The sequence below is a fragment of the Lepidochelys kempii genome, chromosome 7 (genome assembly GCF_965140265.1).
Source record: "Lepidochelys kempii isolate rLepKem1 chromosome 7, rLepKem1.hap2, whole genome shotgun sequence".
In the NCBI taxonomy this organism is placed as follows: domain Eukaryota; kingdom Metazoa; phylum Chordata; order Testudines; family Cheloniidae; genus Lepidochelys; species Lepidochelys kempii.
In genome coordinates this window covers 124,464,955-124,490,169 of record NC_133262.1, presented here as the reverse complement: position 1 = coordinate 124,490,169, position 25,215 = coordinate 124,464,955, and the positions used below count along the sequence as shown (strand labels likewise).

General features: G+C 48.0%; 1 protein-coding gene across 1 annotated transcript in view; it reads left to right on the top strand.

Annotated features, from left to right (window-relative positions):
• Nucleotides 1-25,215, top strand: part of ARMH3 (armadillo like helical domain containing 3) — a 160,713-nt gene that overhangs the window by 33,155 nt on the left and 102,343 nt on the right. The window contains exons 10-14 of the mRNA XM_073354796.1: nt 2,533-2,591; nt 4,423-4,488; nt 5,567-5,636; nt 6,696-6,756; nt 15,564-15,652. Coding sequence (XP_073210897.1) covers nt 2,533-2,591; nt 4,423-4,488; nt 5,567-5,636; nt 6,696-6,756; nt 15,564-15,652 — 345 coding nt within the window. The remainder of the gene's footprint in view (nt 1-2,532; nt 2,592-4,422; nt 4,489-5,566; nt 5,637-6,695; nt 6,757-15,563; nt 15,653-25,215) is intronic.

The following is a 25,215-nucleotide window of genomic DNA, read 5'->3' as shown; positions in this document are numbered from 1 at the left end:
ACATGGAAGCAGCACCTTTGAAATAAGTCTTGAGATCTTGTAATAGAAAGATAACAAGGCTCTCGTGTATTGGAGTTCCTGAAGGCCACTGCTCCTCCTTCCTGAAGAGAAAAACTTTTCCCTTCTTTTGAAAAGTCTGGGCTCAGTAGGGAAATATGCCTGTGTGACGCTCAACCCGCTGCACCCCAACTGTGCCCTTATGTTTACTCAATACAGCAGGTTAAAATTCACACCCTCTGGGGCTCATTTTCCCTTTAATAATCACATGTCCTAGCATTGAGCAGAGCCAGCAGCCCAGAGTCAGATCTGTTTGCAAATTCAATGTGGGATGTTTGTGTGCACTGTCCTGAATGCAGTGTCACCAAAGGCTTTTGGAGGGGGCATGGGTTAACACGCTTTTCCGCTGTATGAAGGTGGCCTGTGTTTTCAAAATCTCTTTCTTGTGTTTTACTTTAAAACCAGCCAGAATGTCCAGTCTGGTCTTCCCTGGTGTTCTGGAGGATTTGTTGGAGGTCTCAGAACTGTGACTTGGGAGCTGTCTTTGCAGGCTGGGGTGAAGACTCCGAACGGGGATTCCTTTCTCCCACATGGTTCTCAATTATTCGATCAGTGATAATGGAAAACAAAATAAAAGCAGAGTTTGAAACAGTCTGAATAAAAATTGCTTCCCTGCTCAATCAGTTCCTTCATATTTAGGGTCTGATAACTCTGCCAGCCTTCTAGTTGTCCCATAGAGTTCCAGGGCAGACAGGGCCTGAATTTCTAAGGTGAAAAGCAAGTGGTGGGTGTGGGGAAGCCCTTAACATTAAAAATAAGCCCTCACAGGCTTTCTAGCCATCATTCGCACCTGGGACAAGTCTCTAGGCACCCTTGAGTCTCTGTGAATGCTGCGGTTAGAGCTCAGGTCTTTATCCGTCAGCACCGTGGTCAGTGCACTACTGCACTGCCTGTCTGCCAGAGCTCTTCTGTGTAATGTTCCGGCTGGTGTAAGCAACAAAACCGATCTCCCTCGGAGATCTGACGGAAGGGCAGTTGTGGTGCTCGAGGAAGGGCTTTTCACCTGGAGTGTTGGCCAGGGGCTAAGCTCTGCATCCTGAGTATTGGGGAAAGGCAAACAGGTGAGCCAGAGAGAGACCCCTCTGCGACGTACCAGGGTGCAATCCAGACTGATGAGCAGCTGTGTCACCCCCTTGGGCACCTCACAATGCCTCGCTGCAGTAGCTCCCACCTGGGCTGCTCACAAACAGCCTCCCAGCATGTAAGCCACTCTGTGTGTGTGTCTAACTGCAGCCTGCCAGCCACACTTGGGTTACTCTCTGGTTCTCACCAGCCTTGATTACACTGCAGGGTGACCCCAACACACCCCTGGTCCCAGACACTTCCCCCCCATAAAAATGTATGTCCTGCAGCGCCCAGCCTTCTCCTGGAGAGAACAAAATATTTTACGTCCGTTATTCCTTAAAAGGAATAATTTTCCTGTCCATTATCTCAAGTAGTGATTCACACTTCAATTTAAACACACTAGATTAGATAAAACAGTAAAACAAGTTTATTAATTACAAAGAAATTTTACATGAGTACAGGTAATGAGGCATAAAAGTCAGAAACGGTTACAAGGAAAATAAAGAGAAGATGTTTACTAATGCCTAACTTAACAAACTAGATTAGATTCAAGCAAAATTTCTAACCATGTGCTTTCGGCGGTCTTACTGACTGAACCCCTCCCGCAGAGTCCAGTGAATGCTTCCTGTGTTCCTTCAGGTGCAGTGAATACGATGGGCAGGAGGAGAGAGAGGGGTGCAGTGCGGTGTTCTTTCCTCCTTTTTATAGTTTCAGTCCCCCTCTTGAAAAACATTTCCAGTTGGGCACTAGGAGACAGTCTATGCGGAAGGATGTTCCCTGCTGCTTTTTCTCACCTGGTTGAGGTTCCTTTGTTTCCCACCCTGCTTGATGACTCTATTTACTGCTTAAGTGCAAGTTAAGCAGAGTGCACGTTCCTTTGTCGAGGACAGACCTGTTTGCAGACTTCTGTTGGAGCAGGGCTGTGCGGTTTGGAACATGAGTTGTTAACACCGTACAGGGGAATCTTATAACTTTACATGCAACATTGCCACATATTTCCTCAGGACAATACTGACCAAAAAATTATGAGTTTTCAAATGCTACCTTACAAGGCACACTTTGTACCAAGATCATTACACTAGTGAGTAGGGTGTGACTGAAGGGTGTATTCTGTCACACTCCCGAGAGAGCCTGTGCTGAGGGAGAAATCAAATCTGATGTTGTGTTGTTGGCAGAGACTCCCGATAGCTCAGTGGGGTGTAGTGGTCCGGCTTCTGGGGAGATGGCTTTAGGGCCACGGTGAGACTATTTACTCTTGCAGGGTGGGTGAGTAGGTGTGTGAAGAGTTTGATACTTGGCCTCTTGCCCTGTTTCAGCCAGGGAGAGTCTTTATGCTCTGAGTCCACATGCCGACCTGTTGGCGCAACAAGGCCTAGTGGCTCACGTAGGCTTGGTTTTGTTCATTTGCAGACGAACACCGGCTCCACAGCGGCAAGCTCTGTCTTATTATCCTGACGTGCATAGCAGAGGTAGGTCTCGTACACGATTCCATCTCATCAGCATACGGCCATCTGTCTCATGTGACGCCCTGGCTCCACGCGGGTGTCCCTTCCCCTTGCGTCCTGTCACGTGGGCACTGGAGAACTGCAGAGGGGTAGGGAGATGGAAACCCTGCTAGAGATGGTTTAATCCTTTGCTGTGAAGTCCAGCACTACTGCTGTTAGCACTGAGCCTAAACTAGTGGAGTGTTGCCTCATTTCAGGGAGTGTCGGCTTCTTGTGTCACACGTGGGGAGCATGCTGAACTCAGACCTGCTCCGCTCTCATTTGGCGTGCGTGTTAGGTCACTAGGGGACACCTTGAGATGTTCCAGGCACTGACGACACCTGACTCCGCATTGTTCATGCTAAGCAGACGGTGCTGTTCTTCAGCCATCCCAAGTCCTGACAGGGAGCAGGGGCTAGCATTGGAGGGAGTGGCCATGGCTTCCACAGACGGGGCCCACGTTGTCCCTCTCCTGCCTTGAAGGAGGTGGGTGTTGTCACCCTGCTGGGCAGACTGCTCAGGTGGGGAGCCAGAGGGTCAGGTCCCAACTGGAAAAGGGTTTTGGTTGCCCACAAGTAAAAACCTTCCATTTAGAGCAGTGATACTCAGACTGAGGCTCGCGAGTGGCTCTTTAATGTGTCTCCTGCGGCTCTTTGCAGCAGATGCTATGAAAACACTGTGCAATTTAATTATGAACCAGTTGGCTTTCCCTGTGTTATTAACCAATTGTAGCTGGTAAGAATAATCCATATAAAGTAAATATTTCTCTGTCACACTGTTTAAATAGGAATATATAGTACCATGGTGGATCACTTGAAGATTACTCGTTCATTCCCTCTGGGGCACCTGGCACTGGCCACTGTCAGTAGCCAGGATACTGGGCTAGATGGACCATTGGTCTGACCCAGTCTGGCCATTCTTATGTTCGAATAGCGCTCTAGTAAATGAAACGATGAATTCCCACTCCTGTGGCTCTTTTGCATAATATTGATTGCTAATTTGGCTCCTGAACCACTGAGGTCTGCATGTTGCTGCTTCAGAGTGGCAAAGTCAGCAGAATTGCACCGAGTGCTCTGCTTTTAAAGTCATGGTTCATAAAGTATTTGTTCAAGGTGCTGCAGAAGAGCTAGTTAACTCTGATTTCATTACAAATGTTAGGAATGAGCTATTCTTAGCACCTGCTCTCATCAGAAAGGCATGTAGACAAAGGGAGAAGAGAAATATCCCCTGTGTCTAGCAAAGGCATGTTTGATCCTGGTATTAAATGGAGGGGATATTTATTACCACACTTGGCAGGGTATTATATGGAACGCCGTTTGGTTTAGTGTGGATTTTGGAATGAGATTTCCCTGAGGATTGGAGCTGCTGAGCCACCTACTAGCAGCCTGTCCTGCCATAACTTCTGCTGTGATGGGTCCATCAAGCTGCCACTGTAACCCTTCCTCTTCGCTCTGTCTCGGGGACGAGGAATGAGAGGCAGGCAGGAGAACCTCCTTGTGCATTTTACAGCCCACATTAAAATGTTCTTGGCGCTGTTGTACGTGGAGTCTGCGACGTGGGTGAGCAAAGAAAGGCCTGGGAAATAAATGACTCTGGTGCAGGTGTTTGTGCAAGTGGAGTCGCTTGGGTTGTCTGACTAGAGGCACAAATTGGGAACAGGAAAGAGAAGACTCAGGCAAGCGCCTCTTCCTGCTGATGGCAGCTTTCTAACCTTGAGTTGCCTGCAGCTGTGAGTTTTGCCCTGGGGCAGGGGGGTTGCTACTGGGGGGTTGATGCAGTAGATGTTTCTCAGCTCAGGCTTTGCTCTCTTCAATAGGATCAGTATGCAAATGCTTTTTTGCATGATGACAACGTGAATTTTCGAGTAAACCTGCACAGAATGGTGAGTCTTCCCTGCAGGTTCCTTCCTTTCTCCTTGGGGCGGCTGAAGCCAAGGTTGGGTCCTCAGCTGGTTGTGTGTTGTGTCACAGACGCCCTGCCTGGGGCCAGTGCACGTGAGAACCCAGTGATCCCTGCTGGTGCAGGTGTGGGGAAGAAACGCTGCCATGGCAGGAGAGGCTCAAGACTCCTCCTCAAGGGAATGAGCTAAGCTGGGGAGTGAGCAGCCTGGCTCCTTACTGGCTCGCTCAAGGGGCTGGGTGAGGGCTGGCTTTTGAGATGCATCTGGCCAGCGTAGCCGGGGAGACGATGTGTAATGGGAGGTCTGTGGGGACTGGAGGAGTTAGTGCAGTTTGGGAGCAGTCTGCCTTAAGATTCAGCAAACGTTAGGCCCCATGTGATAGGTAAATGTGCATGTTGTAGTGGACCCTAACCTCTTTGAGCTCAGTTCACTCCCTTTTTCAGATGGGTGATTTGCCCCTCAAGTAGGGGATGGGGTGTTTTTAGCACTGTCTTGACCCAGGGGTTCTGCTGCAGGAAGGCCCTTTCATTTGCATCCAAGGGTCGACAGGAGCCCAGCTGCAAGAGGATGTTGTGAATTTGTGCATGCTCCCTCAGTGGGACTTGGCTGCAGGCTCCAAACCTCCGACCCGACCCGCAAGCTGGTCATTCCACCACTGGAATTGCTCTCCAGCAAAGTTTTTCCCCATTGGCGGCCAGTGGCCTGGGAGATGGCGGTGTGACCACGCCAGGACAGACTCAAGCTCTTTATTTTTAAAGCAAGCGTAGCCCCAGGCTGTCAGCCCCTCTTTCTCAGCAGCAAGCATGGAATGGGAATCCATGGAGCGCCCTCCAGTTACACAGCTCAGAATCAAAGTAACCAAAGCTCCAGCTGCTGTCTCCCTGGTAACCCTCTGTGCCATGGACTGCGGTGGCCATAGAACCGAGGTGGCAGAAATGGAAGAGCCCAAAACTACAGGAGAGCCTGTGGTAGTGATTTTATTTGTATGGAAAGCAGGTGATAATGTGCTGGGTACCATGCAGGCATCTGCTGACTTTCTTTCTTCTTTGTGTGTTTGAAGCCAATGAGACACAGGAAGAAAGCCGCAGACAAGAACCTGCCCTGCCGCCCCCTGGTGTGTGCAGTCCTAGGTGAGTATTGCTAGGGTGGGATCTTCCCATCTCCTGTGACGAGGAGGAAATCAGCTTAGTTTGGGGGAGTTTCCTGGCTACCTATTACCTGTGCAAGGAATTTCAGTTCTCAGCAGGGTGCATTTCATCCCACCCCCTCACTTTCCTCTAGTGAGATTAGGTAGGAGGATCGGTGCCATGTAACATGCTGCATCTTTTAGATCTGTGGAAAGCCACATTCACCATCGGGTTTTCCGAAAGGCATCAGACACCTCGCGTCCATTGCTGAACGAATGTCAATAATGGAACGTTCATTGGCTAATCCATCCAAACGTCTAGGTGGGGAAGGTGATGGCTGGGAATGAGCAGTCTCTGGGTGACTGAGCTGAGAAAAAGCTGACTGGAAAGAAACAGATGTTTGGTGGTGGAAGTGACTGTTGGGCACCTTGCCTGCCTGGAACAGACAAACTGGGCTGAACGTGACTCTCTGGAAGGCTGTTTTGCCTGCCTCTCTTGATGTTCTAGCAAATGTACCCCTTGTGAAAGTGACCAAGATTAAAACTGAGTAGTATGTAGAAGAGTTTAGTCATTCTTGAGGCAAGACTGGATCTACTTTGCTTCAGAGCTGATTGTGTAGATATATGAATGTCCTCTACGTTATCGTCTCGGAAAACAAAGCTGTAAAACATATCTGGCCTCCGGTGACAACTGCGTTCTAAAACGTACTTCCTACCAGAATTTTCCATTGGCGCTAAGGTTTGAAATATGAGTGCAATTCTATGCATCAAAATGAGTGATGTGTTTTTTTATTTAAACAACAGTGCGGGGAAAAGTGCATGGAGGAAGCATGTCTCAGAGCGCTTCCCGTTAAAATGCCAGGCTACTCTCAGTAGCTTCACCCTGGGCTTTCAGAAGAGGTGCCTAATTCAGACTGTTTAGTAAATTATCTCTCTTGCTTCTAACCAGGACTGTTGTGACATGGTGGGGGTGGGGGTAGTTGGGTGTGCTTATTGTTGTCCGCCAGGTGTTACTGCAGCTCGTTATACATTTACTTTGTCGTTTTCCTCCCCGGTCTCCCAGATCTGATGGTGGAGTTCATCGTAACACACATGATGAAAGAGTTTCCTATGGATCTTTATGTGTAAGTGGCCGAGGGCCGGCTGACTGTGAATTTATCCTCTGGAATGGGGGCGGGGAAATCACGTAATACACTTCAGGCCAAAATAACATTTTTCGGGCAGGCGGGCATTCCAGAAGCTCCTAGGTCTGAGCATATATTGTTGAGATGTTCAGTGTGCCAAGAAATTGTCAAAGAAATGAATTTCACCCATCAGACAGCTTTCCTAATCTGCCTGATCAACTACAAAGAGCTGCACAGTGGGGAGAATTGTCACAAAACATTGCGCCAGCCACCAAAGCCAAATCCTGAGCTGGAGACAAAAAGCCGCTTTTGAAACACCAAGGACAGATAAACCAGGGATGTGAGGCCAGTCCGGCGACTGGGAGTCAATTGCAAACAACGTGTGTTCTGAACGCACACATAGTGCCAAATCAGCTGGCAAGTACATTTAGCCGGTGACAGTGTGGGGCTGTTATGGGGCAGGAACATTAATAGTCTTAAGAATCATTTAGATTGCTTTGACCTAGGGGGTGACTGTGGGTCCATAATCAGGGATGTGTGTTATAAATCTGCAGCACATGCTCTGCCAGCCTCTAAAATGCAGCTGACGCAGGTCATAATCCCTAATGCAGTGCCCTCTGGGAATAGGTAGGCCTGGCCCCAGGGGCACTGGAGGTTTGGCCTGGGACGGGATTAGGTACTGTTATCCACCCTCCCTGTGCTTCTTGTCTCTTTCGGGTCCACCACTGAAAGGGCCTTGCTGTTTGTAGCCTGTAGCTTCCAGTCCCAAGGTGTTCCCCGGAACACTGACCATCAGCTGCTGTTGATTTCGGAGGAATAAGAGAAATGATTTAGCTTTTACCAGGCTTCCCCTTGGCACTGCCTGCCTAGCTGTACCCCAAGACCGACCCGGGCCCAACAGACAGACTTGGATGGAAAGGCACCGTGCACAGACGTGGTACATCGCCCTGTGCTGCTTGCATGGGTGCTAGCAACAGTGTCCCAGAGGACACGCCGAGCCTGGCTCACTGCTTCTGTTTGGTTCCTTTTCCCTTTGTAAATAGAGTCCAATGTTAAATACGTAGCAAATGCCATGTTCAGCTAATGTTTAGGGTTTAATCTAATCACACGCTAACTAGGAATTTCAGTCCTTCCTACTGCACCTTGGTACTGCAGGGGATCATCTAACAGCGGCTGATGAAATGTGTATGGACCGTGGGTCTGACACTTGTAGCCAATTTTTAGTTTAAGCCCAATTTTGAGCAGCCTCCCTCTCCAGTTACAAAACTTTTTCAGAAAGAGCTCCTTTCTGCTTAATTTCTGGTGTGTGTGTTTGTGTTTTTTTCTCTTGGTACAAGAGACCTTTCCAGGAAATGTTGCTATTAATCAGACAAGGTGTCTTTAAGATATAAGAGTTTGAACAACAGGATTTTTCCTCACTGAAATTATTTGGAAAGCTAAAATCAACCTGGTCTAGCAAGTTCAAATTTTTATTTTTAAAATTTTGTCCTTAATGAGATCTAGTGCCCGGAACAATTCTCCAGATATTGGGTAGTTAATTCTGGAGTTAGTCACTATGAATATTTGAACTTCTGGGAGCTCTGCAAAGTCTCTGTGGAGTTTATAAAGCCTGCAGGGTTTGGAAACTGCTCAATCCAAAGAGCTGTGGGTCTAGGACATTGTGAAGTCTGGAGGCATAGCATAAGAGTTCTTAAGATCCATAGACAATTAGTCTGGTATAGGACACTTGGAAGGATCGCAGACATCCCTGTTGTAGTTTTTAAGCTCATTAAATAGGTATCTGATTGAAGGAGATTACGAATGCTGCAGCCGTAGTCTGAATGTGTAAATTCCTTTAGCCCATTGGCTTGGGTCCAGGAAACTGGAAAGCTCTATAGAGACTAGCTGGGCGGGGCTTGCACGCTCTGGGAGCCAAGAGCTCCTGTTCAAACACCAGGGGTTTCTATTCACTAACTTCTCCTCTGAGTTCCTGCACACATCCCTTCCACTTTCGGTGTCTGCGCGCCCGGAAACCGAAACTGGAGAACTTTGTCCTCTACCAGGACCTGTGGGGGCACCGCATGCGCCTTCTGCACGCTTGTGCTGCCAGCCAAGGGTTCAAGGGGGCAGGGCTGCCCTGACCCCCTCAGTTCCTTCTCGCTGCCTGTGGGATATAGTCAACTCCTGTGTGATCTTCTCACATTCTTCCCCATTGTCCCTTTAGCAAACAGCCTGAGAGATCTTTACGGCGAGCGGGTAGTTTAGTTGGCAGTGTAGCTGTAGTTTAGACAGGTAATACTCGTTTCGTAAAGAATCTTTGTTTTTATCCTTCTTTCCTTCGAGCTTTTGGCTCTGTACGGGGACATGCCTGTATCCCATGGATTTAAGCGCTGTTCTGGTGCTAACAAATCTGGCCAGTCAGCGAGCCTCACTCCCACCGCTTAAAATGTTTGGGAGAAGGACACGTGAGGCATCAGTGCCCTATCTCTGCGGGGGTAAGACCAAGACTAAAGTTGAGGAAGTTTGACATGGAGACCTTCTGATGGAAGCAGCTCTGTGCCCCCATTGAGAACCCCACCGCATGGTATGCAGGAAATTGGACTCGACTCTGTCTCAGAGCGCACTGCCAGACTTGGGGGTTTCCTTGCATTGAAGGGAGCCAAAGACACCATTCTTCTTCGCCAGTACAGCATAAAAAACAGAAGTCGTCCAGCACTTTTGGCCTCTTCTAGCCAGAAGGAGCCTCTTCTTTGAGGGTTAGGTCCCCTACAGACTTTCACCAGAAGACTGGTACTGAGGCTAGAGCTAAATCAGCTCCTGCTAAGGTTCTCCCTGGAACCACATTCTAGCAGTATAGAGTATTGATTGTGGCACCTTATGCCAACTCCGTTGTTGGGCCCTTTAATGGCATCAAATTCCTCTGTGATGCACCCTGGTATATGGGTGCCAATGATCCCTGAGGTTTAAGCAGCAGCCTGGGACCTTTTGTGCCTGTCCATGCCAGACGCTACTGATGCAGGACGAAGTCCAGGTACCAACTGTTCCTGCCATGCAAGCCCCAGTACTGGGATCTTCGGCACCTACACATTCAGCACCATCTGGAACTGAGCCTTTATCAACACTATCAGGATCTGGGAGCTCTGTTGTGCAGCAGATCAAGCCCATGGTCCCTTCAGCAGGAAAGGCTCAGATGCTTCCTTCGGCACTGTCTGCTGCTTGATGGTCCACGTGTTGGTCTCCAGCTACTCCATCTGGTACTGTGCTGCCTTGGCATTTGAATGCTGACTCTTCCTCTAAGTCTTGTGTATTGAGCTCTCATTACAGGAGGTCTTGCGCGTCTCCTTGTTCCTCTTCATGCAGGTCAAGGCCCAAGTATCGTGGCTCTGACAGGAGCAAGTGCAGAGGTAGGATGCCATGAGGTTCATCCCTGGTACCGTGTCATGTACAGCAGTGGCCTTTCTGGAATCCATGAGGAGTTCCTCCAGACTCAAGGTCTTCTCCTAGACGTTGCTCTACTAGATCCCCATCAAGGTGCTGTTCTCCATCTGGTACCGGTCTCGGTACTGACACCCAGTAGCCAGCAACTGGGGGATCTTATTCCTCTGGGTTCTGACCCTCCTGCTATGGCTGTTCAGCAAACAGTGGCGCAGACAGACACTTTAGTGCCTCTGCTCAACACTTCCTCATCATCACCACATGACACTGCTGTTCTGGAATAGCCTTTCCCAGGTCCGGACAATTATAAAATGTACCAGCAACTTCTGGAAAGGATAGCCACCTCCCCGGGTATTCAGAGTGAATTGGTCCAGGATAATCCACACAGGTTGGTGGATATTCTGCCTATTAGATCCCACCAAAATTCTTTGGCAAACTCCCTCTTCTCTAAAAGAGAAAAGGAGTACTTGTGGCACCTTAGAGACTAACAAATTTATTTGAGAATAAGCTTTCGTGAACTATAGCTCACTTCATCGGATCATCACGAAAGCTTATTCTCAAATAAATTTGTTAGTCTCTAAGATGCCACAAGTCCTCCTTTTCTTTTTGCGAATACAGACTAACGCGGCTGCTACTCTGAAATCCCTCTTCTCTGACACCCACTGCCAAAAGAACAAAGGAGAGGCACTAAGTTCCATCTCAGGGGCATGAGTGTTTTTATTGACATCCAGACCTTTGGTAGTGGCAGCTGTGAATGAGAAACCAAGGCCAGGGCATTCTAAATCTGCTCCCAAGGACAAAAATGCAAAAGAGCTGGACTTATTTGGGAGAATGGTTTATTTGTCTTCAGGACTGCAGTTTAGGATTGCAAACCATCCGGCAGGCCCTCTTAGCCCATTAGGGTTTTTCCAGCTGGGACTCAGTGTTCCAATTTACAGACAAGCTGCCAGATGTTCCTAAAGAGGAGCGTAGAGCTGCACTAAATGAAAGCCACCTGGCGGCAAGACCATCTTTACAGGCTGCATAGGACAAGGCAGATTTGGCAGCTTGAGTGTTGATACCGGCAATCACTGGGCATCATGCTTTTTGGCTGCAGTTATCGAGCATACCAACAGAAGTCCAGCCAACAATTGAGGACTTGCCATTTGAGGGCCTGAATCTGTTCTCAGGAGAAAACAGATGAAACTTTGCACTCTTAAAGATTCTGGGGCAACCCTAAAATCTTTGGGCATTTATACTCCAGACCCTAAGAGAAAGTTCTGCCCACAGATCTCAGAAACAATCTCAGAATCATTAGCAATTCTAATGGAGGACAGGTGAGGTCCCAGAGGCCTGGAGAAGGGCAAACATAGTAGCTATCTTTTAAAAGGGGAAAAAGAGGGCCCAGGGGATTATAAATCAGTCAACCTCATTTTGATACCTGGAAAAATACTGGAACAAATTATTAAACAATCAATTTGTAAGCACCTACAGGACAATAGGATTATAAAAAATAGGTAATGCGGATTTGTCAATAAGAAGGCATGTGAAACCAACCTCATTTCCTCCTCTGACAGTGTTACTGGTCAAGTGGATAGGAGGGAAGCAGTAGACGTGGTATTTCTTGATTTTAATAAGGTTTTTGGCACAGTCCCACATGACATTCTCATCAGCAAACTGGGAAAGTGTCGTCGAAATGAAATGACTATACAGCAGGTTGACAGAGTATACCCAAAGAGTGGTTATCCAGTGTTCACTTCTGGGAGGGCATATTTAGTGGGGTCCCGTAGGGGTCATTCATGGGTCTGGTACTCTTTAATATTTTCATTAGTGACTTGGATAATTGAGTGGAGAGTATGCTTCTAAAAATTGCGATGACACCAAACTGGGAGGAATTGCAAGCACTTTGGAGGACAGGATTAGAATTCAAAACAACCTTGACAAATCAGAGAATTGGTCTGAAATCAACAAGATGAAATTCAATAAAGACAAGTACAAAGTACTACACTTAGGAAGGAAAAATCAAATGCACAACTATAAAATAGGGAACAACGCGCTAGGTGGTAGCACTCCTGTAAAGAATCAGAGGTTACAGTGGATCACAAATCGAGTATGAGTCAACCATGTGATGCAGTTGCAAAAATGCTATAATATTATTCTGGGGCCTATTAACAGGAGTATCATGTGAAAAATGGGAGCTAATGAGAACTGCTCTACTCAGCACTGGTGAGGCTTCCGTTGGGATCCTGTGTCCAGTTCTGGGCTCCACACATTAGGAAAAATGTGGATAAATTGGAGAGAGTCCAAAAGAGAGCAACAAAGAGGATAAAATATTTAGAAAACCTGGCCTGTGATGAACGGTTAAAAAAACTGGGTGTTTAATCTTGAGAAATGAAGTCTGAGGGGGGACCTGAGAACAGTCTTTGAATATGTTAATAGCTGCTATAAAGAGGACAGTGATCACCTGTTCTCCAAGTCCTCTGAACGTAGGCCAAGAAGTAATGAGCTTAATTTGCAGCAAGGGAGATTTAGGTTGGGTATTAGGAAAAAATGGTCTATAAGGTGTGACAGGGTCAGGCCAGATGGCTACAGGAGAGTGATATAAGGTAGATATATTAGCCCCAGATTAAGCAGGTCCCTTTTCCCTGAGTAAGATAATGGGCTGTTCCAGAACAATCAGGAAGTTGCTGGAATCAATTAAGGCGGGCTAATTAGGACACCTGGAGCCAATTAAGAAGCTACCAGAATCAGTTAGGACAGGCAGGCTAATCAGGGCAACTGGTTTTAAAAAGGACCTCACTTCAGTTAGTAAGGTGCGTGCGAGGAGCTGGGAGCAAGAGTCGCAAGAAGCTGAGAGTGAGAAGGCATACTGCTGGAGGACTGAGAAGTACAACCATTATCAGACATCAGGAGGGAGGTCCTGTGGTGAAGATACAGAAGGGGTTGGGAGGAAGCCATGGGGAAGTAGCCCAGGGAGTTGTAGCTGTCACATGGCTATTACAAGAAACACTGTAGACAGCTGTGATCCACAGGGCCCTGGGCTGGAACCCGGAGTAGAGGGCGGGCCCAGGTTCCCCACATCCCCCCAACTCCCTATTGGATACCAGAGGAGTTGACCTGGACTGGGGGTCCCACCAGCGGGGAAGGTCCCTGGCCTGTCCCCCGACCCACTAGGTGAGCCAACCTTTTCCCCATGCTGGCGAGCGATGAGGGTAGCTGAGTGGACGGCAGGTTTGAGCCACTAGCAAAAGCGGCCAAGCTGAGGGCTGCCGTGAATCTCTGAGGCGAGCAAATCTGCCAATAAGCACAGGCCCCACCAAGGCAGAGGAGGAACTTTGTCACAAAGGGTAATTTAAGCTCTGGAATAGACTTCCAAGGCTTTGCCAGAAGCTGGGAATGGGTGACAGGGGATGGATCACTCGATGATTCTCGGTTCTGTTCATTCCCTCTGGGACACCTGGCACTGGCCACTGTCAGAAGACAGGACACTGGGCTAGGTGGACCCTTGTCTGACCCAGTGGGCCGTTCTTATGTTCTTAAGGCAGGTTGTGGAATCCCCCTCTTTGGAGGTTTTTAAGAACAGGTTGGACAAACACCTGCAAGGCATGGTCTAGGTACACTTGGTCCTGCCTCAGTGCAGGGGGCTGGACTTGGTGACCTCTTGAGGACCCTTCCAGCAGATTCTTGTAGCAGATTTTCATTATTGGTTTATGGTCCTCCCCACTTTGACTTGCCATTAGCCCCTTGAGTCTTCACAAAGCACATGACAGTGGTGGCACCCATATCTGGATGACTGGCTGGTTTGAAGTTGGTTTCAGGCAATATTGGACTTACGCATGAACTTCAGGGCATTTCCTCATCCATCAGTCTCCTGTGCTGACGAGATGAAAGGAAAACCTGTCACTTCAGAGGATTTTTTCCTGGGTCTCCTCTTGCATTCATCTGTGCTATGATATTGCTAAAGTTTTTCTACCTCAAAGAGTTTTAGCACACTCTACAAGACCTCATGCAGCATCAGCTGCTTTCTTGGGTCACGTACCCATCAATGACTATTGCAGGGCTGCATCTGGGTCATACATTCACTCTTCATTATGCTCTCCCCCAGGCCTGACGAGATGATGCTAAATTTGGGAGAGGGGTGTTGGAATCCTTGTTCAGGTGGACTCCAGTACCTTCCTCCATCTGGAATTGCTTGTGTCATGTGCAGACACTGAGATAAAAATAGTTACATACCTGTTTGGTACTGTCGTGCTTTGCAATGCACTGCACATGTATTTTGTGCTGCTCAAATCCTGAATTTGGGCTGGGGGTTAGAGGAGATAACCCTTGCGGCCCCTTCTAACCCTATGATTCTGTGTCCATTCCACAACCCACCCTCATTCCACCCTGCCTCAGAGTGGCAGCAAACTCTGGCTTCTCGTGTGATTCTGCCCCTTTATGCCCTTGGCTAGCAGCATGTGTGTGGAGGGTGCATGCACCGCCCTGACAGGTACCACTGTGGAGGAAAGTTCTCCGGCTTTGGTGCACGTGCACCTGAAGTGGCATGGACGTGTGCAAAGCATCTTGAAGAACAACAGTTTCCAAACAGGTATGCAACTGTTTTCTCTCGAGATCCTGCAGACTTTGCCCAGGAAGCTGCAAGCTCCACAGATGGACTTGTTCCTAAAAAGTCTGGAGGTGCTTGGGCACTCTGGTTGTGAGTTCAGTAGGAAGACTTAGACATGCTGTAGATCTGCCAAGTGCTACATTTACTGCTTTGGAGCTGGCGTCTGCAGGCGTTGCCTCTGGAGCTTAATCAGCACGGGCTGTAAACTCAGTGCTGTCTCCTGGACGCCCCAGGATTTTTGCTTGTGGACCTTGCAAGGACCTGTGTGCGCTTGTGATGCTGTCATGCGTGTGGAGCTGGTAAGGTCTGTTGCACCTGTAACTGATTCCAGATTCAAGGAAGTTGCAAGCTCACTGAACTCATCTGGCAAAGCATGTCAGTTCTGCGAGCCACATAGCTCCTTTTCATGGACCTTCTAGGCTCCTCATGCCAGGGCAGTGAATCTTCTAAACTCCCCGTGAGGAAGACTGTCCAAATGTGAGAAACCAGTGACCCAAGAGAGCCCTGGGGTATTGTTCTGTAAGTGTTTCTGTAGCACATTCAGTCACTAGGAGCGTGAATGCTGCCATGCGAGGTGCTCTCTCCAGTCTTGTCCTGGTGGCCCTGCTTCCCTTCAGGCAGCAGGCCTGAGACAGTGAGTCAAGCCCTCCTAGTTAGGGGCTTGGTTCAACTTGCCTTTCTCCCCATCCTGCCATCTGCTGTCTATTCCCTTCCTAGAAGTCTAAAGGTCTGCTGTGTAAGAGTTTAAAATGGCCACGGCAGTGTCTCGGTGGTGAGTGATAATCTTGCTGTCCTCTCTCTGTTCTAGGCGGTGCATTCAGATCGTGCACAAGCTGCTGTGCTATCAGAAGAAATGCAGAGTGAGGCTTCATTATACCTGGCGGGAGCTCTGGTCAGGTACCTCGAACCATTTACATTCACCTGTCTTTGTACATGCTCCAGGAGCTGCTCCTCCCTTGCTAAGAGCGCTCTTTCCTTGGTGAACTTTTTAAACCACAGCTACAGCTTTTGTCAAAACTGCTCGATTTTCTTTTAAAAATCACTGCATGGTAATTAGATCCCTTTCAAAACTCCTCCTCCTCCTCCTCTTCGCCTCCTCTGTATCTGTCTTGGATTCTTCTTGGATCCTTATAATAGTAGCTAATCTGCCTTCTTCTATGGCCCTGATTACCACAGTATCCAAGTGCCTCATGTTTTTTTATATCAGTCCTCAGATCCCCACTCACCTGATGGGAGCAGCATTCCTTACTGGAGGCTATTTCTCCCTCCAACAGCTGGGAATAGCGGGGTGGCTGCGGTGCAGGAGAAGCTGGGTTTGTTGCAGCAGGTGGGCTACAGAGAGGCTTGTGTGAGGAGCTGCGCAATCTCTTGACCTCAAATATAACCGGGAAGGCGGAGATGCTTCTAAACTCTGGCCCTTGTGTTGTTCACTGTGGGGGGCACTTTGTGCCACTCCCCCCACTGAGCGAGAAAAAGTCTTTTAGGGGGTTGTTTTTGTTTCCCATTAAAGGGAGTCGGTGAACATTACCGTGGACACAGCACTGTATGCTTTTATCGGGTGGTGCAATCTTTGTATTCACCCTAACAGCCCTAATCCATCGCTCATTTCCAGGCTTCTCTTCCAGTCCTGCAAGCAGGAGAAGCAGCTGAGCTGTGAGGGTGCAATTACTCCCCTAGCCTTTGTGGGTTAAAAGAGAGGTTTCTGCGAATTGAAGGGGACCTGATCCCCTGTGTCCTGCTCTGGGAGTTGTGGTTCAGGTCTAGGATTGATGGCTTGGCTGGATTCATGCAGTTCTTGCCAGGAACTTGGCTAGAGGATGGCTGTTGAAAAGATGTGCTGGGGGGTTTCTGAAGTGGTTCTCAGTTTGCAGTCGAGTACTTTCCTTTGGTCGCTGTGCCCAGTTGAGTGCAGGGATATGGAAATGCACCAACAATCAGACTTTGTTTCAGTTATTTCATTTGGCCGTTTGTGACATGTGACCCATCCTGCCTTTCTCGGTTTATTCCTGTAGGGGGTGAAGTGGGTGCCCTTAATTAATTAGTGAGTTCTTTCCAGTTGCTTTCTTCAGAACCCAGCCCCCAGAGGACAGGTTGTGTGGCAATGAAATCCATGCCAATAGAAACGGTATCCGGCAGTGAGTGTGCTGTAGTTGCAGGATGGAACTCAGAGCTGTACCCCACACCTCCCGGTTAGCTCATTTCTGCATGGCCAGGGCAGGACTGTTCCCTACAATACGTTGATCGGGGCTTTATCGAGTCTGCTTCTGCAAGTGCCAAGCGATAACCTTTCCACAACGTCCCTTAAGAGACTAGTCCACAGTTTAATGATCTCACTATGAGGAATCATTATAAACCTAAACTTTCCTTTCTAAAAATTTCGTCCCTCTCCTACTGCACTCTGAGACTCAGGACTCAGGGCATGTCTACACTACAAAGTTGAGGTGACTTAAGTTACGCTAATGTACAGCCACTGCAGTAATTAAATCAGTTGTGTGTGTCCACACTAGTTTCTGTCGGCAGTGCGTGTCCTCACCAGGAGCTCTTTCACCAACTGTCAGTGTAGGGCGCTGTGGGGCACTGACAGCCGGAGCCCTGCCAGGCGGGGCTGACAGTGGGAACAGTCAGTGCAGCGTCTACATGACACTGCATCGACCCAACTACAGCGACCTAAGCGCTACACCTGTCAAGTGGGCGGAGTTACGGTGGTGTAGTGGGTGACTTACACTGGTGAGCGCAACGTTGTCGCGTAGATGCTTACAGAATTAGGTTGATGTAAACTGTCTTACCTCGACCTAACTGTGGGGTAGACCGGGCCTCTATATACAGGGCCAGTTTTGTTAGCTCTCACTAATTAGCTACTGTTGATACAAGGCTTAGGAAAAGTGAAGTGCTTTAGAAGTGTGAAGAGCTGCTTCTGCTCTGAAAGGAAAGCAGGGAAGAGTAAAATGCTCAGGAATGGTCAAGTGTGGGTGTGCAGACATACCCTGCACACTTCAAGAGCTCAATGGTTTTGGTGAGATTCTGCATGCTCAGTGAAATCCTCTTAGGAAGAAATATAATGCAGCAAGGATTGTGCTGTTGTTTTTCCTGCAGGGAAATGCCACTCGTCAGCAGCTGCTTCACTAATTCACACAAGCCCGGGGAGACCTGGAATTAAAAGACACCACACCTGGAACAGGTGTGATTTTCCTGAATGATGTCTAGGGCAGGCTGATTTCCGAAAGGCTGGCTCTCCCTGGGGACAAGTTGGGTGGTTCAAGTAATATTCCTTCACCAGGGAGCTGTTTGATTTCCCATGGTGCTCCTGCCACTGGCATGAGTGGATGGGGATGTTCTGCCCTCGGTCTGTTGGCCAGCTGATGCCCTATTGGGTTACAGAAATCTTTGCACCCTGCTCTGCCCTTTCTGAGCCCCCAGCTGGCATGCTCCCCATCTGCTTCCTGCGCCAGACCACAGACACGGTGCCGATGGCTGTAGTGCCACCAGGGGTCTGCAGAAGGGAGCTCCAGGTCTGCAAACCTTCAGAGCTGTGGAGCGCCAAAGCGACGTCAGCCTGAAGCTCGAGAGGTGCCTAACAGAGAGCCCTAGAGGCCTGCCTCAGTCCCTTCCTCATGTAGGAGGTGCACGGACTGAGGCCAGGGCTCTGCGGTGAGCCCTGTGGCGTAGCAGTAGCGAGCACCCGGGCAGAGATATGGGGTGGCGGACAAATGGGAAGGCTTGTGAGGAGCGACTGATGGGCAGGGAGGGAGTTGTGCATGGCACATCGGAGGAGGAAGGCTGCTCTAGGCATAGAACTGAGTGGGAGAGGGAGACAAAGGGAGCGTGGTGCGGAGAGGAGGCAGCAGAGAGTAGGGCGTAGGGGAATTGTAGGTGATGACAGCAGAATTGTGCAGACCCGTCTCTTCTCTTCCGGAGTCTAGTGTTGGCAGGTCTCTAAATAAGGCAAACAGCTTGTGTCCCCTCTACTGGAGAGAAGTGCTACCTCGGTGTTAAACGTTGTCTGCGCATAGGAGGCCAGCAGCAGCGCTGCCTCCGAAAGCTTCTGCAATCTCCTGCGGGGACTTGAGCTTTGGGCGAGATCTTTCAGTGAGACGCAGAGGAGTCAGGAATGCTGCGGAAGGAAACACAGCCACAAATACAACCCAACCCTCTTGTGTATGATGCTGCCGTCAATCAGTGTGTGGACCCCCGGTTGGACACCCTGCTCCTGGGCATGTGTTTGTGCTCACATGCTGTCACTTAGGGGCTTTTCCCTTTTCATGGTCATGTGAGTTTGCGGGAGAAAGGCAGCTAAGGGCTGGACCAGAGACCAATCGGATTTATTCTTTTACCCCAACCAGTTGTATTTTGAAATAAATCCATAGCACAGGATGTGCTTCGTAGGTATTAATCCTCCATGGCCAGGAGCATGGTATCTGTCCCTACTTAGGTGGGCTCAGATGCCCACACCGATTGGCTGGCTGGTGAAGCATGAGGAAAGAGTCCGAGTGCCTTACCATGAGAAGTGTGGGTGTGAAGCTGTCCGAGGAGCTGACCCCCTTGCAGTTTTCTTGCTTTTTAAAAATATTTCTAGTTGTATTTTGTAACTGTCAGCCAAGTCCTGAACAGAGTGACTCCTTCTGTGTCCACCAGAATCCTCTGCTCAGAGTATCCAGCTTATATTCAAGACCTTGAACAAAAGAAACTGGATAACATAGGGGTCACAGTGACAGGGGAGCTGCGCATTGGGTCCCTGTGAGTGAGTCCCTCCTGCTTGCAGCCGTCTGGTGACAGATTGTGCCACCTTCACCCTCGTCCAACCACATGGTCCCAGCACTCTTCAATTGGATCTCTGGCCTTGCACCCCCGTTTACTGGCTGTGGTAAATGACAGACCCTGCTGGGTTGGGCACCTGAATGCCCTTTACCTGCGGGAGCCTGTGACCAGCAATTGATTAAAGTGACTCAAAAACAGCTTCTTTGAAGCAAAGTATTTATTCCCCCAAAGGTCCACAGCCAGCAGACCAAAGAGATAAAACAATAAAAGGCCTGTATGCCAGGTCCTACCAAACCTGTATCTTTTCCCTGCAAGGCTTGGGTAAGTTCCACTCAGCCTAGACCCCTACTCCTGGCCTGGGAGAGACAGACAGCCCCTGTCGTGTTCTCCCAGCTTCTCTGCCAGAGACTCATCTCCAGCCACTGCTGCCCCCTTGTCCCTCTCCTCTCTAGGCTGGGTCTTTCATGGTTTGGTGCCCCTTTGATCCTAGGCCTCGGAAAACTGAACCTGCTAGCCTGGTGGGAGCCAGGCAGGTGGACACTTCCCAATTAACAGCTCCCCCCATGTTCCTGGAAGGACCCTGGGTCTTCCCTCTGGTCTTAGCTCTGTCATCATTTCGTTTCCTGTTTGTTTCTCCCCAGCCGCCTCCCCTGATTTAGTTCCATGCAGTCTGCAAGGATCATATCAAACAAGTACGGTGAGGTGCAGATGATACTCATAAAAACACAGATATGTCCCTCGGTCTCCACAATAGGGTTTGAACCCCGCTTTCTGGTTTGAGCACAGAGGTCTCCCTTGACGCAACGTGCAGCTTTCTGATTTCTCTTTCTCCCACTGTTGGCTGTGTGCATAATGATCTGTTTTAATACTTAATGACCACCTACCCTCGTGGGCTTACGCTGTAGAGCTGTGCATTGCTGTTACAAGTTGCACGGGGGAGTCAGGGTTTGTGTTGCTTTGTCAGGAATTTAACTGAAACAGTTGTTGTGGAGCTTCTCTGTTGCCACAGCCAATTAAACACCAGCTATGCCACAAAAAGGAAAGGCCAAGCCTCCGAGTGTGGTAATCCCCTCTTTGCTGTGTTTGCTGTTCCACCCCTTGCTATTGCCCAGAAGAACTGATGTCACCTCCTGATACTGTTCTCACTGTCCCCTTGTATTTATCATTCCAGTACAGTCTTTAATTACATGATCAACCTAAACAAACTAGGTAAATGCAACCTAGATGGAGCTACTATAAGGTGGGTGCAGAACTGGTTAGAAAACCGTTCCCAGAGAGTAGTTATCAGTGGTTCACAGTGATGCTGGAAGGGCATAACGAGTGGGGTCCCACAGGGCTTGGTTCTGGGTCCGGTTCTGTTCAATATCTTCATCAATGATTTAGATAATGTCATAGAGAGTACACTTATAAAGTTGGCGGATAATACCAAGATGGGAGGGGTTGCAAGTGCTTTGGAGGCTAAGATTAAAATTCAAAATGGTCTGGACAAACTGGAGGAATGGTCTGAAGTAAACAAGATGAAATTCAATAAGGACAAATGCAAAGTACTCTACTTAGGAAGGAACAATCAGTTGCACCCATACAAAATGGGAAATGACTGCCTAGGAAGGAGTACTGTGAAAAGGGATTGGGGGTCATAGTGGATCACAAGCTAAATATGAATCAACAGTGTAACGCTGTTGCAAAAAAAAAAAAAAAAAAAGCGAACGTCACTCTGGGCTGTCTTAGCAGGAGTGTTGTAAGCAAGACACGATAAGTAATTCTTCCGCTCTATTCTGCGGTGCTATGGCCTCAGCTGGAGTCTTGTGTCCAGTTCTAGGCACCACATGTCAGGAAAGATGTGGACACATTGGAGAGAGTCCAGAGAAGAGCAACACAAATGATGGAAGGTCTAGAAAACATGACCTGTGAGGGAAGATTGAAAAAATTGGGTTTGTTTAGTCTGGAGAAGAGAAGACTGAGAGGGGACATGAGAACAGTTTTCAAGAACATAAAAGGTTGTTACAAGGAGGAGGGAGAAAAATTGTTGTTCTTAACCTCTGAGAACAGGACAAGAAGCAACGGGCTTAAATTGAAGCAAAGGCGGTTTAGGTTGGACATTAGGCAAAACTTCCTAACTGTCAGGGTGGTTAAGCACAGGGTGGAATCTCCATCATTGGAGATTTTTAAGAGCAGGCTAGACAAACACCTCTCAGGGATCGTCTAGATAATACTTAGTCCTGCCATGGGTGCAGGGGACTGGACTAGACGACCTCTTGAGGTCCCTTCCAGTCCTAGGATTCTATGATCACATCCTATTTCTCCTACACACAATACGCAGTGTGCTCCACAACCATGTAGTGTGTTTCTGGTATATAAGTGGCGGTTACTGTCTTTGATGGACACAATAGCTGAGGGTGCTACATGTGTGTGTTGTAGGTCCTAGAAAAAATGGTATGGTGTGTGGTATTGGAAAGAGCAAATGTGTTCATGTAATTAACGTCTTTGTCGTGTGTGCACACAAGGGGGCAGAGTTAAGGGTGCTTTGGTGTTTTCTGACTATTGTGTCTTCACATTCTCTTAATGTAGTCGTGTAATAGAACTGTTATGAACCTTTTAAAGTCAGTAAATTATTGGCTTTCTGTTTGAGACCAAGATTGGACTGTGGTCACTCTGGAAGCTTCTTCCGTTCCCTGAGGAAAAGCCTTGTTTGCTTCTGCAAAAGTTTATGTAGCATCGTAGGTGACGCAGCTGGAAATCTGTCTTGGGTCATAAGCTATGATGAATGTGATGGCATCCACCTATTCCTTGGCAGACCTTTTTTACCAGGGTTCAAAACAGCTGCACTATTTGGCACGTCTGGTAATCAGTACTTGGGAAGGACTAGGGGTTACTGAAGGTCAAGATTGAGGTTCATTGACAGAGCAGCTGGACGAATTCTGGTCAGATCCATCCAGTTCCCTGATGTGATGAATATTAAATTCCGCTCCCGGCTCTGTGAAAATAAGATAAGACGTTGACTTAGCTGGTCATGAGGGAGGGGTCTGTGCATGTTAATTTCATTGGACACTTTTCTAATTAGTTAATGTCTGTGCAGCACTTTGGAGATGGCAGTCGCTATGGATGTGCTGCTTGATATTGTTTTGCACGTATGAGCTATTCTGAAAGAGTGGTGACTCATTTAAGTCTTTATATAAAAGACCTCATTCCTTCCAACTCCTCCCACCTCAAAATTAGTAATGCTTGAGCAATTCCCCCAGAACTTGAAGATATGGATAACTTCTTCAGAGTTGCTATGGTTTGTTTTAAAGGAAAACCACATTTATAGGAATATGAGAGAGATTCTAATGTCTACACATAATTGCAAGAATAAGTCATTTTATGAGAAATCTTAAATGTAATAAAATGATGAATCAGCTATTTAGTAGGGCAGTTGATTGCAAAGTAGGATTAAAATGATCTTTGCCATTAGAAAGCATTGACTCAGTTTCTAAATTATTGTAAGGGAAGTGCTGTAAGTTCTTAACTTTTATCTTGCTTAATTGAAACAGTTGCTGAACCCACTGTAAAACGAAAACACGTGAAATGCACAGCACCTTCTACAATGCTGGACTCTGTCTTTCAGGACTTTTATTCTAAAAGCAAAGCAGATTCTTTCTATGCTACTAAAAAGACTTGGTTTCTATTCCTTATGTTGAGTTACTCTGTGACCTTGGGCATGTCACTTAAGCTTTCTTGTCCTCAGTTTTCCTATCTGTAAAAGGAGGATAATTCCTGCATTTGGCAAGAGCTTTGGGTTCCCTGGATAAGTGCTATCGAAGTGCAAAGTTTGCTGGTGGAAAATATTAAAATGGCAGCCCTACTGACTGAGCAGAGACAAGGAAACAGTGAAAGTTATTTTAAAAACGGCTTCTAATATATGTAATACACAATCTCACTGGATCAGTACATATTTCAGGTTGCATTATTAATCATTGGAGTTTTGCTTTGGTAACTGGGGGGCTTAGGTATTGACCACCAATAGCAATTGTCACTGATGATATTTCTTGTACTCCAGTGGTGGATCAAGACTGATTCAGTTCATTGATTCGTGTTGCTGGGCAGTTTTTGAACCAGTTGTTTCCAGACACTCCTCCACCCCAATCCTGCTGTCACAGGCTGCAGCAGCTGTCTAGCCTGGGAAGCTTGCCCTTCTGCAAAACTGGGGGAGAGTGGAGTAACAACTGTCTCAGTGAATCAGCTAGGCTAGGGGGAGATACACTGCATGCAGCTGCCAGCAGGAGCATGACTGAAGAGCCAATTGGTCAAATGGTAAATGGCTTGGAAAGAGAAAGTAAAGGCCTAAAATTTGACCTCCCTTCAAGCTGATAAAACTTTATTGTGACCAATGTTCTCTGGCTTTTGAGTGCCCACTTACTCATTCTGAAATACACGCAGGGCCGGAGGCCTGGCAGAACCGGGTGTAAGCGCCGCTTGCTGGCTCCGGAGGAGCAGAGAGTTATGTAGAAAGCATCAGTCAGCATAGCTGTCCCATTCCAGCTGACACAGTGATGATGGTGGCTGCGCTGGTTTCTGTGCCAGGAGGAGTTGAGGGATATAGAGGCAGGGAAGGAAATGCTTCCAAGCTTTAGAGATTGTTGCAAGGGGGAAGAAGAGGCCACTTGGACTTAGCCTTCCAGTGGAAATAGTAAATGATCTCTTGTTCAGCCTGCCTTTTTCTGCTGCAGCTATGGATGGGCAGGAGGAACGAGAGCTTGTGCATTTGAGTGAAGTTAAACCCGTGACTGATATAGAGGAAAAAGTCTGTTCAGCTCCCTTGTGCTCAGTAGTAATACTCCAAATGCATCACTGGGAACGAAAAGTAAATTACATAAGATTTGACCTTTCAAATACCTAGCTGCAAAACTGGACAAACTCTGCATTGCTGCTTTCCAAGCCCCTTCAGCTTCTTGTGGACTTCAGAAGCCTGGAGAGCTGGGGCTGGATTCTAGCAGTCTCATAGTGTGAGCTCTTCCCTTACTCTGTTCTGTCTAGGTTCTTATATGGCACTCATTACCATAGCATTTGAGTGCCTTTCAGACGTGCATTCATTCACGTGACTACACATCTGGTGTTTGTTCTCTCAGCCGCTCCCCAGGGGGAGAATATGCAGTGGAGTGGTTTGTTTTGGTAGGTGTGTTTTTTTTTTTTAAATATGCGTATTTCTTTGGGTTTATGTTAAAGAAGGCAGGTCAAAGAAACATGGACCTTGGAGTGGAAGGTGGTGAGGTTTGTGATAGTCCTTAGTTCTGGAGGCAGTTCATGTCACAGGCTTGGCCTGGCCCCTGAGAAGGTTCTGTCTTCTTCACAGATGAACTTCACCCTTACTGTAGAGAGTTGCATTGTGGCAGCAGAGTGTAACTGCTGGCCATGGTCTTCATCCTGGAGTTTCAGGCTCTTTTAGATTCCTTGGTCCCAGGCCAGGGAGCAGCTTGAAGATAAGCACCGAGACCTTGAACTTAATTAAAAATTCTATAGGAGGCCAGTGTGGAGAGTCGAGGTCAGGTCTGATGTACTCGTGGTAGCCTGGGTTGCTGAGGAGACTCCCTGCAGTGTTCAAACTATGGAGTGAACAGACCAACTGTGGCAGTGTACTTGTAACCAAAGGAGACTGTACCATGGCTGAAAACTCTTCAAAAAGCTTTCCTCTGCCCACCAGCATCACCTCTCTTTTGCTTGGGTTCAGC